This window comes from Elephas maximus, chromosome 13 (assembly GCF_024166365.1).
Source record: "Elephas maximus indicus isolate mEleMax1 chromosome 13, mEleMax1 primary haplotype, whole genome shotgun sequence".
Taxonomy (NCBI): Eukaryota; Metazoa; Chordata; class Mammalia; order Proboscidea; family Elephantidae; genus Elephas; species Elephas maximus.
The window spans coordinates 53,705,553-53,722,876 of NC_064831.1; the positions used below are offsets into that span (position 1 = coordinate 53,705,553).

Genomic DNA, 17,324 nt, shown 5'->3' on the forward strand with positions numbered 1-17,324 from the left:
AATTTGATTATGATATGTCTCGGTGACTTTCTTTTGGGATCTACCCTCTGTGGGGTTTGATGAGCTGCCTGCATAAATATCTTCTGATCTTTCACGATGTACATCTTTATGGAAGCAGACTGCCACATCTTTCTTCCACAGAGCGGCTGGTGGGCTTAAACTGCCAACCTCTCCGTTAGCAGCCAAGCACTTAACCACTGTACCATCAGGGCTCCCTATGGGTGGATTGAAGATGGGTAGGCACTATTAAAGCCCTTATTTTATAGGTTTTAGACAATGGAGGTTCAGAGACGGTAGGTCACTTGTCCAAGGTCACACAGCTATTAGCAGGTGGAATGGCACTCAAACCCAGCTCTGTGCATTGCCAAAGCTAAGGCTATGTCCACCAAGTCACAGTACTCAAGTGCCAAACATTTCCTGAGAACCTACTATGTGCAATGCCCTGAGGCCAGTGGTACTTCGGTAAATATGCAGATGAATGAGGGCTGGGTAGCTCTTGCACTGGGGGTAGGGGGTGGGGAGGGATGAGAGTTTCTAACCCGGGAGGTTGTATGAACACGAAGAACATGGAGAGCTTTACTCCAAAGCAGAAAGAGAGAAGTGCCATCTCAGGGATACAGGCAGAACCCAATAGGAATATGGATGAAGGCGGGAGATTAACCCACTGTGACACTCTGTGTTAGGGTGTGTGTGGGTGTGTGTGTGTGAGTGTGTGTGTGTGTGTCTGTGGGTGTGTGTGTGTGAGAGTTGTGTGTGTGTGCGTGTATGTGAGTGTGTGTGTGCATAGATAGAATATGAAAAGATGGATGCTGGGGAGACTTCTTCTGGAAGATGGGCTTTTCCCTGGGCCTTGATAGATGTGAGGATGTGCACAGGCCAGAGTAAAACAGGCAGAGGAAACAGCTTGAGGGAGAAGCCAGGTAGAGAGCATTCAAGATCTTCTCAGCAACCAGGCCTTGTAAGGGTGTAGAGAGAAGCAAGGCCGGCCGGTCAGCCAGGATTAAGTGTGGGGGATCTCTGATCCATGGAAGGGTCTGGGCTTGCTCCTGGGAGCAGCAGGAAAAGCTGCTGAAAATGGCTGCTAGGGGTCAGGCAGGAAGGAGCTGGTGGGAGTTTGCCCTGAGAACTAACTGGCAGTGGGGTTGAAGCCTTTGCATGGTCCTCCTGTTTGGGCGCTGCCTGCTGCCAGGCTGGACGCTAAGGGGGCTACAAAGAGGAGGGTGGGCCCTAGCATTCTAGTAGCTCCCTATCAGGCTAGCATTAGCGCCACTTGAAGGCTGTGGGAGCTGGGAGTTTCTTGGTATTTCCTGGGGGCCCAGCAGGAAATGAGGAGGGTCCAGGGCTGCAGGGGACAGAGAGTCCTGGGGGCGGAGGAGGGTCTGCGCATTAGCAGGGGATAAGGACTTGGTGAAAGAGAGGCTATTCAGCTCAGCCAGGACCAAGTAAGTGCTCTCACCCCGTACAAATTCAGCCTCATCCCTGACTGTGAAAATCTTTTTTAAGGAAGTGCAGGTGAATTTTTCCCCAAAAAATTCAGTAAAAGCTCAATGAACTTGAGAACTCAATTGCCTGCAGCATTCAATTCACTAGAATTGTTTTTTGACTCAGTTATATGAAAAAGAGGTAAATGACCACAGACAAGTTAATATCAAGATGTCAACCATAAAAATACCTTCTACGGTGCCACAGTGGTTAAGTGCTCGGCTGCTAACTGAAAGGTGGGCAGTTTGAAACTACCAGCTGCTCCTTGCGAGAAAAGATCTGGTGATCTGCTTCCGTAAAGCTTACAGCCTAGGAAACCCTATGGGGCAGTTCCACTCTGTCCTATAGAGTCTCTGTGAGTCAGAATCAGCTCGACAGCACATACACCAAAAACAAGAACGATCACAGGCACAATCAGTGACACAGTGGAAGGTAACTCTGTGTAGGATGCATTTGAGAGACATGGTGGAAGCAGCCCTGCCTCAAAGTTTGCTCCAGCCTCTTACAGTTTTTAGAGACCCTAAGTCCTGAACAACTCATGGTGTCCTCCTACAATATATAATTCAAAATTTAAAATTAATATTTACGCTGTGTACATTCTCAACAAAAAATAAAATAAATTATAAAAATAAAAATCAAATGTAAAACAAAAAAAAGCTTACAAGCAGGCTACAATTCAACTACTTTCTCTGACTGCAAAATCCTTACCTTCATTAGAAATCGACTTCTCTTTCTCTTGCTTGCTGCGTCTCCTTACCTGCTTTGCTGATTCCTTAACCAACACTCCCCTCAAAAGCCTGTCACCATATCCAAAAGCCTGCCATGAGACTTCTGTTTTTTAAATAATTTTTATTGTGCTTTAAGTGAAAGTTTACAAATCAAGTCAGTCTCTCACACAAAAACCCACATACACCTTGCTACACACTCCCAATTACTCTCCCCCTAATGAGACAGCCTGCTCTCTGAGGCTTTTTTTTTTTAATCTGAAAAATGTTTGAAATTTAAGAATTCTCTATTGAGAGGCAGCAGAGTGGAGGTAGGGGCAAGTGCCTCAGCCTCTCTGGGCCTCAGTTTTCTCATCTGTGAAATGAGGAGGAGGAGAGTAGTGTCCCTCCCCTAGGGTCGCCCTGAGGATGAGACAACACACAGAAAATGTTCAGAAGAGTGCCTGGCACATACAGAGCCTCTGTAAGTGTTGCCAGGTTTCACCCGTCACCCTCACAACCACCAATGGAGGATCATCACCTCCATTTTAGCTAGGTGGTAGGCGGCTCAGGGTCCATGGGTGGCACAAACAGTTAAGCACTTGACTACTAGCTGAAAGGTTGGCAGTTGAAACCCACCCAGCGGCACCTCGGAAGACAGGCTTGATGATCTGCTCCAGAAAAGCCACAGGCTTGAAAACCCTATGGAGCAGTTCTACTCTGTGCACTTGGTGTCACCATGAGTCGGAATCAACTCAACAGCAACAAGTAGGAGGCTCGGAGAAGGTCTGTTGTTGTTTTGTGTGGTCTAACCCATGCCGACTCACAGCAACCCTGCAGGACAGAGCAGGACTGGGTTCCCTAGGCTGTAATCTTTACGGGAGCAGATTGCCAGGTCTTTTCTCCTGTGAAGCCACTGGTGGGTTCGAATTGCTGACCCTTCAGTTAGCAGCTGAGCACTTAAGCATTGTATTACCAGGACTCCTTCAGAGAAGGTAGGTAGCTTGGTTTAGGACACACAAACAGGACTACCTGGGAGTCAAACCCACCTCTCCCTCCCACTGCTGTATAAATGGCTTTGAGCACGAAATCACGTTAGGCTTTAAAAAACTTTTAAAATGTTATTTACTTATTTATTTATTTATTTTAGTACAAACTCAAAAGGAACAAAAGGGTGTACAGTGAACTTCTCTCCCTTTCCCTTCTCCCACCCAGTCTCCTTCCCCAGAGCCAACTGTGGCTGGTTTATATGAATCCTTCCAGAGATACCCTGCACATATACAAAGCTCACCTGTGCTGTACGCGTTTCACTGCTTCTTGTTGGTAGTTGCCACAGAGTCAATTCCCACTAGTGGTGACCCCATGTGTGCAGAGTCGAACTGACCCATAGGGTTTTCGGGACAGGTCAGGGGCAGAGGCAGAGGCAGAACTCCAGCCTGATTGGGTCTAAAGCCTGTTTTTCCCAGTGAATTCATTGGCTCTTGGAAGGGTCTGGGGCTGTGAAAATCTATGTTCTGGATATTTGAGTAATCTGTTTTCTGGCTAACTATCTGAATATTCCGGATAGCTGAACTGTCAGGTCAGACTAAGGCTGGGAGAGAAGAGGAGGCAGACATGGAAGGTGGACATTCTCTAAGCCCAGTATCTTTGCCTCACTAAAATTTTACTTCTTAAAGTATCTTGGCCTTTCCCTCGCAGTGGGTTGTAAGCTCCTCAGGGGCATGGGCTCTGGGGGATCAACTTGTGATGAGGGTGGGTGGAGTCACGGCCACATTCTAATCCCTCCCTACTTGCTTCTAGCTAGGCATGCACCATGCACCGTGGTTTTAATTTGCATTTCCTAGATGACTGATGAAGTTGAACATCTGTAGATGTTGAATAATTATTAGAAGGCCGCTGGGTGGCGTACACACTGTTAGGCACTTGACTACTAGCCGAAAGGTTGGTGGGTTCGAACCCATCCAGAGGCGCCGTGGAAGACAGGTCTGGCAATCTGCTTCTGAAAGATCAAAGCCTTGAAAACCCTACGGAGCAGTTTTACTCTGCACAAATGGGGTCACCATGAGTTGGAATCAACTCAAAGACAAATAACAACAACAACTAACCTAAAGGTTGGCAGTTTAAATCCACCCTGCCACACTGCTGAAGACAGGCCTGGTGATCTGCTTCCGTAAGGATTATAGCCAAGGACACCGTGGAGCAGTTCTGCTCTGCAACACATGTAACACCTGGGGCCGCCGTGAGTCAGAATCGACTTGATGGCAACAGGTAATGGTAACAGTTGTTAGCTCCTTTATTTATCCTGTCTTATAGCCCCTTCTTTCTACATCTGTGCTCTTTCCCCCTCTCCTAGGACCTGGCCAAGTAAAACCCTGACAGATGCCAGAATCCTGGGGACCCAGATTTCTCTGTGTTGGCAGCTCTCTGTTAGAGTCCTTCAGCAGTCCTTTACCATCTGTCCTCTGCCTACCTTGCCAGCCTCAACGCTCAGTCTTCCCTCCCTTGCACATGAGTCTCCAACCAGACTGGCAGTCTCAGATCCTCTCTGAGCCTCTGAGCCTTTGCAGATACTGTTCCCTCTGCCTGGGACACTATGTCCGTTCCAGACACATTACCTGGCTAACTCCTAGTGTCAATCAAGTCTCAGGTCATATGTCATTTCCTACAGGAAGCCTTGCCTGATCTCCTACCCCCACCCTAACCCCACCCACCAGCCAGGGCTAGTTGCCCTCGCTTGTGGCTAAGCAACATCCTGTACTTCCTCTCCTCGGCTTATCACTCTGTGTTGCAATTGCCTGTTTGCTGGTCTGTGTCTTTTGCCCTCTCCCTTGGCTCTTTGAGGATGAGGCTGTGTATTGTTCACTTTGTATCCCACGCACCTAGTGCATCAGTGATGTTTTTTGAACAAATGCTCTGGCCCAGATCCCTTTAAAAGGGCAAAAATCTAGACTTACTAAAATCAATGATTTCAGGTCTTCATCTCCCAGCCCTTCTTCCTATTTGCCAAATTCTCAAGGAAACAAACGGACATTTATTGAGAGTGTACTCTACACAAGCACCAAGCCAGGCCCTTTACTCTCTGAGGTCATTTGCACAATTAAAAGGCTTAAAGCTCCTGGCCTAGCTACGTTTGGCTAAAACTCACTCTGAAGTCCAATCAGGCATCCAGTGAGCCCAGGGGAATGAGTGGTATCACGACATATTCCGTCTTGACCGTGTGGAAGAGATGTCAATAGAGGTGGACCAGTGTAGTTCTGTGCTCCAAGTCTCTGTGTCTTCAGTGCCTGGCAGGTGGCAGGAGCTCAGCCAAGATTCATGAATGAACAAATGGTCGAAGAGGAAACACAGAGAAAGGCAGACTGGCAGCCTCAATGATCCACATTTCTTTCTGGGCTTGGCCTAATATATTTCTCCCATTTCCTCTATGTGTTGATAAACAAAACTGGACACTGAAGTATTTCTGTCAAGGGCAGCTGTCCACCGCGCCAGCTGGAGCTGATCCTTGTGATTTCTGCTCAGAAGCCACTGATGAAAACATGGCCGCGCCGAACTACAAGGGAAGCTGAGAGACTTCTAGAGAGAACTCAGGAGGAACAGGAAACCAAGTTAGGGTGAAAGGCTAGCAGTCTCTGCCACAGGATACAAAGACGACCTTGCCTCTTCCTGTGTCACTAGGTGGCCGTGAGCTAGTCACAGGATCATTGGATGCTCTCTCTGGAAAGACCTTTGGTGATATTTAGCCCAACTCTCTGATTTTACTGATGGGAGTACTGAGGCCCAGAGACAGAAGTGATTAGTCCACCGTCAAAGTGTTGCTGGGTGCTACAGCCACACTGCTCTGCTGCTTTGTCAGTGCTGTGTCTGCAATATGGGTCATCACCTCTGTAAATGTATATGAAGGCACATTTTAATACTCAAAAGTTAAAAAAAAAAAGCAATGCAAATTAAGATGTTGATGATGTAATAATTATTAAAAATGGCACTGAACATAAATGATCCTTTAGTTAGTCAGAAGGCTCTTCTGTATCCTGTGGTCTCTAAGAGTCTTCCTCACTATTAGGAACTTCGGCAACCTCCCTCCATGTAATACTGAAAACTCATTCAGCTGACCATGGGTATGAGGGGTGAAACTCTATCTTTGATAAAAGACCAGTTGCTAGTTTTGCAACATAATATTTGGTGCCTAGTTGAGATAAAAATAAATGGAAGTTTCTGTTTTTAGGTAGTTGAAATACTTTCTCTGCATAACCAGGGGGCCATTACACTTAATTATGGGTATAATCAGTCTGAAAAGGGGCATTTCCAAGGACATTAGATCAACAAATACAGTCATGTGCCACATAACGTCCGTTCAGGCAATGTCTGACCACATATACATCCGTGATCCCATGAGGGTATAAAAGGGCTCAGAAATCCCAATCGAAGAATGGGACGTAGTAGATGTAACTGGATGTAGCGAACACAACAGTTTCCCAAATACAACATGTGTATCTCATGCCTCTTGCATACAAAGCGACTGTGCTGCAGGCATATAATGGTACAGTACACACATAACCTATAACACGTATGTCTTGACAGCCTAATAAATGCCTGTGTTGCTAGCTGATGTATGTACTGCACTTCCTCTTGTTATTTTAATGTGAGCATTCCCTACTTACAGATAAAAAATAGTCCATATAGCAGTGTATGCTTTGACTTGTAGGCAGCAGTATCCAATCTTGTGTATCAAGCGTCTCTTGAGTGTTGCAGCATTCTCTCTCTGTTTAATTTTCTTTCGAAAGTATTACTGTGAAGTGTACCATGTCTTCCAAATGCAGCAAACACAGTGCTAGCGAGAGTAGCAGCAAAAGGCAAAGGAGAAGGATCGATCTGGAAGCGAAACAAAAGGTTATTAAATGACACAGAGGTGGAAAATCAGTAAAAGCTGTTGCTCGTGATTGAGACATGTTCGCACGAGGTCCAAATCACATCACGCCCTATTTCACAGAATGTTTTGTAGATGCTAAGTGACACATGACTGTATATATATTTTTAATACAAGCAGCCCCTAGATTATGAGCTAGTTCCAATTCCAAGTCTGTCTTTAAATAGAATTTGTATATAAGTCCGAACACTTAGGTACAGTTTGTATCTAACATTAGTTAGTCAAATGTTTGTCTTAGTACATGATGTATCTTTCTATGCATAAAAAACCATTAAAGAAACACTTCCAGATACACTGAAACATCTTTAACATACAGTAATAATAAAAACGTTTGATGCACGTTGCAAAGTAGCACCCGTTTGTAATTACAAACCATTGTATGTACCCGGAATTTTTAATATAATAGGCTTTACAGGGCTGGTTCGTAACTACGGGTTGTACGTAAGTCAGACATTCCTAACCTGGCACTGCCTGTATCTGCTATTGCTGAAGCCGAGGCTGAGGGTCCACAGATGAAAAGCACCTTCTCGCAAGGGGAACTGATACATAAACACAAATAAGGACACTACGTGACAAGCTGCAGGGACAGAATGGGAGGGGGCTTAGAAGTCTGCTTGGGTGAGTGATGGAGGGCTTTCTTGGGGAAGCTATAGGTGCTGCTGCTTCACGGGGAAGGAGTAGGAGCTGGCCAGGTAGGAGGGAAACAGGTAGGGGAGGACACAGGCGTGAGGAAGCATTTGTTACATACTCAGAGAACCATTTAGGTTCTGCTGGAACAATTAAAAAAAAAAAAGCTTCAGTGACAGAGATGCTAGGTGATGGTGATGGCTCATGTATGCCAGGCAGGGGGCTTCTATTTTATCCTGGCAGAGATGGGGCACCACTGAGGAACTCTGGGTAAGATGATGCAAAAGGGCTGTATGGAAAAAAAAAAAAAAAAAAAAAAACTGGGGAGAATGACTGCAAACATTCCTGAGTAGGGAAGACAGCTCATGGATGAAGTCCATCCCTACCATTCATTTATTAAGTCATTCAACAAATAGTTACTCAGGGCCTGCCATCTACCAGGCTGGAGTCCAGGAGCTGGAATCAGGCAATGCACAGGACTGCAAGCTCTGTTCTCATGGGGAAGACTGACAATACACGAGAAAACAAGCGAGGAGGTATCAGATACGTGCTGCTAGGAAAATTCAGCCAGGTGATAGAAGAGTCCCTGAGCGGCAGCTTCCCCCACTCCCCCTCCTCCCACCAACACTCTGAATACTCACCAAGCCTCCTTTTGATCTAACTTTAGTTTCCCAAGGAGGCTCTGCTCCTAGAAAAATTTCTACTATAATTAAACCAGTCCTCTAGGTATTTCCAATAAGCCTTGTCCGAGTGGGGTGGCTAGAGTTAGTTTTCCCCAGGGCCTGGTCACTTTTGCTATATATAGAGAGAGAGAAAGAGAACCTAAATAGTTCTCTGATTATAGAAAAAATGTTTCCTCACACCTGTGTCCTCCCCTACCTGTTTCCCTTCTACCTGGCCAGCTCCTACTCCTCCCCCATGAAGCAGCAGCACCTATAGCTTCCTCAGAATTTTGTCAGAATTCTCAAGTTTAAGGCTACAGGAAGGTTGCAGCAACCTTGAGACCTTTCCTGATCATGATCCCAATGGCAACATATGTCTTTCCCCACTCTTCCCATCCCTTCAAATATATATGAATATGTGTGTATAGATAGATAGGCAAATAGATAGGTGTAGACGAGAACCATTTGATAGTATGATCGAAATTGCGGCTTCCTGTTTGCCTGGAGATTTTGCTCTTTTAAAGAGCTCCATCTACATGGGATCAAATTGACAACAGCTACTTGAAAGGTTAGATAGGAAGCTTAGGGGGCAATGAGATTTGGTTAACGGGGGAGGAACAATTCGGAAAAGGAGGGTGAAAATGGTTGCACAACTTGAATGTAATCAACGTCGCTGAATTGTACATGTAGGAATTGCGAACTGGCATACGTTTTGCTGTGTACATTTTCAACAAAAACGAATTATTTTTAAAAATTGTGCATTCCTTCCCTTTGAATAATACAAACTTTTAAAACACGTGGGCAAGTTGACATCTGGAGCACCCTCCCACGCCCCCCCCCCCCTTCTCCACCCCGGCAGGCAGCCGGGCGTCCCCTCACACCGGAACAAGAGGCTGGTGCATCATCACTACGGCACTGATATGTCAGGGCTCTTCAGTGCCAAGGTGATGCAGGCCAAGAACAAGAAAGCCAAGGTTCCCTGAAATGCAGCTGAAGAAACAGGGACTGGAACAGCAGATTTCCCAGCGTGCCCTGTGGTCTTCCCCATGACACACTCACTGCGGTTTCTATCTTTTTCTTCTTCTTCTTTTTTAATCTTAATTACGAAAACTTTCAAAGACACTGGAAAGTTCGCTGTGTTTTTTTTTTTTTTCGGCCGGGGGGACTCTAGCGAAAGCTCCAGAAAGGCCTTTCTGATTTTGCCCAACTCCCTGACAGTCATATTTTGCTCTCAGGGACTCTTGTAGCTAGGGAGTCACTAACCAGAGCCCCTGCTCATAGGGGTTTTCATTCTAGTTGGAGAGAAAGAAAAACCCAGTGCCGTCGAGTTTTTTTTTTTTTTTTTTTTTAGTTTTTATTAGTTGGAGAGAAGCCACTAATAAAAACTAAAAAACAAATGAACAGCTTACAATTTACAAGGTGCTTTTACTTTCCTGGTTCCATTAAAATCATAAACTCAGAGCTGAAAGGAAATTTAGAGATCCCCTCCAAGGAAGCAAATACTAGGTGTATATAGGTTACTTCCTAAGCTCCTGAACATGGTAGACATTGCTCGCTGATCACTCACTCCCTCATCCATTCACTTACTGAACACTTATCTACTGGCCACCCTCCATGGTCCTTCCGCAGGTTAGGTTAGGGAGAGAGCGGGGAACCAGACACACTTGTTTGCTACCCTTCTACAAGTGGAAGGCAGACATTAAAGAAAGAATCACATGCATGAAGAGTGGAGGGAAGCTGGGGGTGCAGCAAGGTCAGGAAAGGCTTCTCTGAGGAAGTGGTGTTCAAGCTGAGGTCTAGAGGATAAGGAAACAGAATCTCTGAAAGGCTGAAGAAGGAAGCACCTACCAGCATGAAAAAGGCAGGGCGTGCTCCATGGCCTATGCAGGGGATGTGGATACTAACTGGAGGAGGTATTCCGGCGAGAGATGAGAAGTCTGGCTCAAGTCAGGCCTTAACAAGAGAACAGGATGATAGGTGGAAAGGTGTGGAAGAGCTTGAGCAAACGTCAGGTGTTATTCTATGCTCTTTATCCTCTTCCTTTCCAGGGAATTATGCTCTCACCCTATGCCATTAAATAACAAGAGCAACAACCTGTCATTTATTGGCCACCTACTACCAGCAGGCAATCCTCATGAATTCTAACATCTGTCTTGTGAGATCAGTATGATTTTTCCCATCTTACAGATGAACCAAAGTCTTGGGGGGGCTAAGGACACTTGCTACCGGTTAGCCATCAAGTAGGCAGCAGACCAGGATTTGAACCCATGCTTCCACAGCAGGCACACTTTCCACAATTCCTTACTGCCTACCGGTTAGCCATCAAGTAGGCAGCAGACCAGGATTTGAACCCATGCTTCCACAGCAGGCACACTTTCCACAATTCCTTACTGCCTACCGGTTAGCCATCAAGTAGGCAGCAGACCAGGATTTGAACCCATGCTTCCACAGCAGGCACACTTTCCACAATTCCTTACCGCCATAAAATCCGAGGACCGAGCCTCCAACAGTAATCAAAACTTGGAAAACGACAGGGGACCTTTCACTGGAGGAAAGGGTCGCCAGGATAGCCCCAGGTGGATGGACACCATTAGGGAAAGGAATGCGAGGAAGAAATCAAGTCATGGGGGAGGGCGGGCAGTGGAGGGGTGGGAGAAGTGACCGAGGGGACGTCCCTGGGTTCCAAGGCTGCACTGCGGGGAGGTGCCCCGCTCTAACCACTACGCTGCCCGGTTAATCATTTCCTGACCTTCCTTCCTGCTCTCGCCCTGCCTGCAGGATTGCCACATCAGCCTCCTCCCTGCCGCTGCTCGCCTCCTAGCCCGGTTGCTCCTCCGCCGGGTTTTACAAGGAGCCCCAATTTTGAAGCAGTATTTATAATGGCCCCGGACGCCCCCAAGACGGTGCCCCAGAGAGGTCTTTAGCTCCCTAGGAAGTAACCCCTGTTCAAACGGCCTCTTGAAGCTTGGACTTTACCCCCAGCGACTTTCTAAAAAGAGGCCAGACAGCAGAGATCCCATCCTGACCCTGATCAGTTACAGACTCGGTTTTCCCAGCGGTAGAAAGGGGCGGTAACAGCAGCGGGCAGGGTGTTGCCTGGTTAAACGAGGTAATTGTATGCAAAGCGCCCGGCTGGTGATAGCAGTGGGTGTTTAACAAATATTAGAGCCCTTCTGTTTTTATCTCCTGGTTTTTTCTTTTTTCTGGGCTCAGGTAGCAGACTCAGGTTATGTGGATCTCACTTAAGCTTCCAGCAGGGGACGAGGAATGCAACTCCAACGGCGAATCCACAGGCAGGGTCGGAACCCAGATCTTAGGCGCACCTTTGGGCTCAGCCACCCAGCAGCCAGGTGGCTGGCGGGGCCCCGTGCTCAGCCCCTGGCGCAGGGCCAGGCCGCACCTGCCGCAGAGCGCCAAGCACCCAGTCAGGGCTGCAGTCAGGGCCGCAGGGCGCCGAGCACCCAGTCAGGGCTGCAGTCAGGGCCGCAGGGCGCCGAGCACCCAGTCAGGGCCGCAGGGCGCCGAGCACCCAGTCAGGGCTGCAGTCAGGGCCGCAGGGCGCCGAGCACCCAGTCAGGGCCGCAGGGTACCGAGCACCCAGTCAGGGCCGCAGGGCGCCGAGCACCCAGTCAGGGCAGCAGTCACGGCCGCCCTGAGACCCGCCAGTCCGCTGGGCCGCCCGGGCCAGCCCTCGGCCTCTCTGGGCGGGTTTCTTCGCGTGTAACACGGGGCCGAAGTGCCGCCCGCCCGGCCGCCCGCCTGGGTGATTCCCTTCCTCCCGCTGCCGCCTGGCCGGGTTGCCACCACCGAGCCGCGGTGCAGTCAGGCCGCCCCACACCGCGCAGGGCCAGCCCTCTCGGCCTGGGGGCGCTCGCCCGGCGGCGGGAGACGCAGCCGGCAGGACCGCCGTGCCCGGCTCGGCGCCCCACCCTCCCCGGGGCCAGGGAGGCAGCAGGCGCGGGGGACCGCGGACTTGGGGAGTAACTCTGAGCGCCGCCCGACTGTGGGCCGCCGGCCAGCGCGCCCCGACCCCACTCGGCGGGGGGGCTGGGGGCGGGGCCTGATGGGGGCGGGGCCGGGCGGGGCGGGGCCGGCCTGGGAAGGCGGAAGCCCCAGCCGAGGGGTAGCGGCAGAACCCGGATCTAGGACTCCCACGTTCTCCGGAGCGGCGCGTCGGGAAACGGCGGCCGGGAAAACCCGGCGCCCGGAAGCGCTTGCTTTCTTTGACGCAAGGGCTCGGGACGCAGCCGCCGTCGGCCGAGCGCCCGGCGAGGAGCGAGCCCAGACGGAGCCTCCCGAGTGCCTCCGCCCCCACGTCGCCCGGCCCCGGAGTCTCGGTCCTCCTCGTGGCCATGGAGTGTCCGCACCTCGGCTCCAGCGTCTGCATCGCTCCGGACTCCGCCAAGTTCCCCAACGGCTCCCCGTCGTCCTGGTGCTGCAGCGGTGAGTGCGGTCCGGGCCGGCGCGGCTGCGCACCCGAGGCCCCGGCTCCGCCAGGCCTGCCGTCTAGGGGCCCCGGGCGGGCGGGCGGGCGTCCCGGGCCGGGGCTGAGGGCCGGCGGGGCCGGCGGGCCGCGGAGGGGCGGGAGCGGCGGCCGCGGCGGCTCCTTTGTTTCCCGCGGCCCGACGGCCCGGCCGGCGGAGGGGAGGCCGCGCGGGCGGGCGGGCGGGGACCCCGGGCCGGGCGCGCCCGCCTGGGCGCCGGGGCCGCGCGCTCTCGCCGGCCGGCTGGCTGGTGGCGGCGGGGCCGGGAGCGTGCCGGGCTCGGCGCGGCGGCCGCACGTGTGGCGGCCCGAGGTGCGCCCCCCGCCGGAGCCGAGCGCGCTCAGGGCGCAGCTTTGTCTGGCGCGGGGCGCCCGGGCCCGTCTCCGCCGCCGGCCGCGCTTCCTCTCCTCCTCCGCGGGCTCGGGCGCTCCCAGCGCGGGCGGCCGGGCTTTCGTCAGCCGGCGAGGGCGAAGGTTGCGGACAGGCTCGGAGGCTGCGCCCGCAGCTGCTGTGGACGAGCGGCGGGAGTCGGGCTTTGCGATCTTCGGGGCCGTCTGGGATGGTTGCGGGAGCCCCGCGCTGCCGTGCCCCGGACACTGGCTGGGTTTGTGTAAAGCTTCTGCTCGCCCAGCTCGGGCTTTTTAACTCCTCCTGCCGGTCCCTTTGGAAGCCCCTGCCCGCTCATTGTCTGCTCCGGCGACTTCTTAGGATCGCGCCGGCCACACGGCTTTGATTACTTCCTGGTCGGGCCCTGGTGCAGCAGCGAGAGTCTTTGTTTATTAGCTCACAGATGGTCAGTGGTAGATGGAGTTATAGCGTAAAATTTGCCGTGTGCGTTTCAAAAGTCTTAAGTTCATTGGGAGAAATCGACGAAAGCAGCCCTGATGCCATTTAGGTGTGTGACGTTTCTCCTAGTGGGCCGGAGCCGGGAAGGTAGTTTTGGAGAACGCCATACCACTTTGACAGGTGGTTATGTCCTTGGAGAAAAACAGCGGCGCAAAGAAAAAGGTGCCCTGGGATAAGGAACATCAGTAACTGCAATTTCCTGGAGCTCACAGAGGTTTGGTGCTCGTGCCGGCCTTTGTAAAGTCGGATCGCTTTTTCTGCACGAAGCCTTTCAAGAGCAAACAGTTAATTGGTTTTTCAGTGCCGTATTGCAATTCTTTGCGGGGGTGCAGACATTTGCAGATATTAGTTCTGACCTATAAATGTACCCTCAACAGTGAAGGGTTGAGGATGGAACGAGGAAGAAGGTGTATAAAATTGCTTTACAAATTGGTGACGCATTAACGGTAGCTGGAGCTGTAACTTTTCATTTGCTTTTCCCAAAAAAAGATTTTGAGGGAAAGAGGAATGACCGAAGTAAACACTAGGAAAGGCATCCCTTGTGAGGAGTAATAAAATCGCGCTTGCTGATCCCGCCGTAAATCACATATAGGAAAAAAATGGACAGTTACCACACTCCTGGCTTTTCCTATGTAAAATCACATCAAACTTAAAAATGGCTTCACTGGGCACATGCATCTAAAAAAGGAAAAGAGTTATGCAAGTGGCCCATATCCTGTTGTGAGTCAGCCTTGCCTCCACGAGTCAGGGAGTCCACTTGACTGTGGAAAAGAGATGCAGAAGATTGAGCATCCTTGAGGGACTTAATAAGTTAAAGTGGAGCATAACTGAGAGACTTGTGCAGATAACATGAACAAAGGAGTGTGTTTAGCCCTAAAGGAGGGGTAATTTTTATCCAGGAGCTAGGATGGCCTGTTTTGTATCTTGCCACAAACTTTGCCTCTGATGTAGGTTAGCAGGGGTGGTTCTAGCCACTTGCTTGGATTTGTGGAACCAATACATCTAGTTTCTCAACTTTGTGAGGGTTATTTCTTCTGTCCACACTGTGTGAATTGGACCCATTTCACGTGGGCCTCCCATTTTAACATATTGGCATGTATTTGTTGGTATAATCTAGTGTCATTGTATTGAGCTTGATCTTTTTCTTGCCTGCCTGTTGTTTCAGTGATTAAATGATTAGTAAATCCGTGAGTCCTAATCTACCTCATCACCTTGGAGTGTTGTATGTTCTGGTATTTGTTCTCCAACACTCTTGGATTTCTTCTTTTTTTTGATAGGGGACTAAAAAGGCCGCTAATGTTTTGAATAATGCTGTGACTGGGTATTGAGTCTGGTTACGTTCTTATTAAGGTGTGTGGGGGCGGGTGGGATCCCTATTTTGGCATCAGGATGATAAAAGTAATGCCTTTACCTTGTTTTCTCTGGGAGCTTACAGTTACAACAGCATGAGGCAGCCTTAAGGTAGCCAAGCAAATGGCAAAAGACCAGCATCCTAGGGTGTATGGCAGTACATCCTTGGACAGGTAGCTCAGAGTATATATTTCATTATGTCATCTGTAAATAAATAAATAATACCTTACATTTACTTCACAGGTTGCTGTTAGGATGAACCAGGTAATTTTTTTTTTTTTAATAATTTTTATTGTGCTTTAAGTGAAAGTTTACAAATCAAGTCAGTCTCTCACATAAAAACTTATATACACCTTGCTATATGATGAACCAGGTAACTTTTCTGAAAACTTGGAGAAAATCTTATACACTATTCAAGTAATAAAAAAATATAGGTGGTATTATATAGGTCAGAACACCTTTGTAAAGAAGACTCTAAATGTATAAATATCTAAAGCCCCTTCAGTGGGGCCTGCGGCAGGCTCAGTTTTGCTGAATTCTGCTTTACGGGGAGATATTACTCAATGAGATTAGGGGGTGTCAGAAGTTAATTATACTTCAGAATAAACCTGAGTCTCTTATCTGTGGAAGGTACTGCCTTATGTAATTGTGTACTACAGGGGCTTCAGACTTTTTGTTCTCAGGACCCCTTATACTCCTAAACATAATTATGGAGAACCCAGAGAGTCTTTGGTTGTGTGGCTTACATCTATTGATATTTATTTACCATACTAGGAATTAAAACTGAGAAATTAAAAAAAATGTGTAATAATTCATTTACAAATAACAATTGTAAATTCTGTTAACATAAATAACAATTTATGTAAAAGTACTGTGTTTTCCAAAACAAAAAAAATTTAATGAGAAACCAAAAACCAAACCCACTGCTGTTGAGTCAGTTCCGACTCACAGCGACCCCACAGGGTTTCTGAGGCTGTGAACCTCTCCGGGGGCGAACTGCCACATCTGTCTCCCACAGGGCGGCTGGTGGTTTCGAACCACTGACCTTTCAGTTAGCAGTTGCTTTAGCCACTGCCCCGCTGAGGCTCCGTGAGAAGAGTGGTATTATTTTACATTTTTGCAACTCTTTCTGTTGTGTGGCTTGATAGAAGTCAGCTGTATTCCCCTATCTGCCAGCCCTTTCAGTCAGTTGAGATCTCATAGCCTCTGGAAAACCCCACACATCCTTGTGAGAGAAGGAGCGTGGGCAATAAAAGTAACATCTTAGTATTATTTATGAAAACAGTTTTGACCTCACGGATACCCCAGGAGGGTCTTAGACACACTTTGAGAAGCCATTGGTATTAAGTACAAACCTGTTCTTATCAAAATAGCTTTAAAATTTTAGAGAAATCTTTCTGGTTGTAAGGCTAGCAGTGTTTATGGGGTCTCCATGAGGCAGGGGCTGACTCAGCTATGACAGCAGCTAACAAGAGACTGGCAGAGTTTTTGAAATGTGTTTGCTGGGAAACAGATCATGGGATCCACTAGTCCCTTGCTTTCAAAAAAGTTACAGTCTAGTTGGTGAGCTACAGGAAGCTAGTTGGTTACAAGATAAATCCATGTTATGGTTTAAGGTAAATGTTGAAAATAGCAATCTCCTTATAAGGTAAAAGATGATTTATGTTTAATCTTTGCTAAAGGCATTCTAGTTTTAAATGAAAAAGTTTTAAATAAAAACTAGGAAATTCTCTCAAGCCTTTTCTTATGTGTACATACCAGATGTTATTTTCAGAAACAGGAGACTTGGGTATACCTTATTTTTGTGGGCAAAAGAGTTGAACCAGTAGCAAAATACAGAGAACACAAATTGTTGAAGATGATACCCTGAACACACCTTAAAAAAAAAAAAAAATTATTGTGTTTTTGGTAAAAATTTACATAGCAAATTAGCTTCTTGTTTAACAATTTCTATACATATTATTCAGTGACATTGGCTACACTTTTCACAGTATGTCGGCGTTTTCATCCCATTTCCATTCTGGTTGTTCTGTTTCCATTAATCTAGCTTCCTTGTCCCCATTACCTTGTCACCTTTGGTCTAGGGTAAATGCTGACATTAGGTTTCATTTAGATTGTTTAGAGAAGCACCGTACTCACAGGTGGTATTATTTATTTTATGAGCCACGCTGTCTTTTGATTTACAGGTGACTACGAGTTCCAAGCTTAAAGGGTATCCCAGGGCAATAGTCTAAGGGGGTAAACA

The 17,324-nt window shown here is 48.5% G+C and overlaps 1 protein-coding gene and 1 long non-coding RNA gene across 3 annotated transcripts in view; one reads left to right on the forward strand and one right to left on the reverse strand.

Moving 5' to 3' along the window:
• Positions 1-3,331: 3,331 nt before the first annotated feature.
• LOC126087998 (uncharacterized) lies at positions 3,332-12,848 on the reverse strand. The gene is made up of 3 exons (XR_007519918.1): positions 12,767-12,848; positions 6,845-7,055; positions 3,332-6,068 (listed from the first exon to the last, which is right to left on the reverse strand). It is a non-coding gene; the product is annotated as an uncharacterized LOC126087998 (long non-coding RNA).
• Positions 12,560-17,324, forward strand: part of USP3 (ubiquitin specific peptidase 3) — an 87,731-nt gene continuing 82,966 nt past the window's right edge. Inside the window, exons 1-2 of one of the 2 annotated variants that reach the window (XM_049905986.1) lie at positions 13,461-13,487; positions 15,323-15,343. Coding sequence is in view for 1 of the 2 variants with exons in the window: in XM_049905985.1 (XP_049761942.1) it covers positions 12,752-12,842 (91 nt within the window). In the remaining variant the exon portion in view is untranslated. Of the gene's footprint in view, positions 12,843-13,460; positions 13,488-15,322; positions 15,344-17,324 lie in introns of those variants that run through there. The other variant, XM_049905985.1, reaches the window with a different exon arrangement.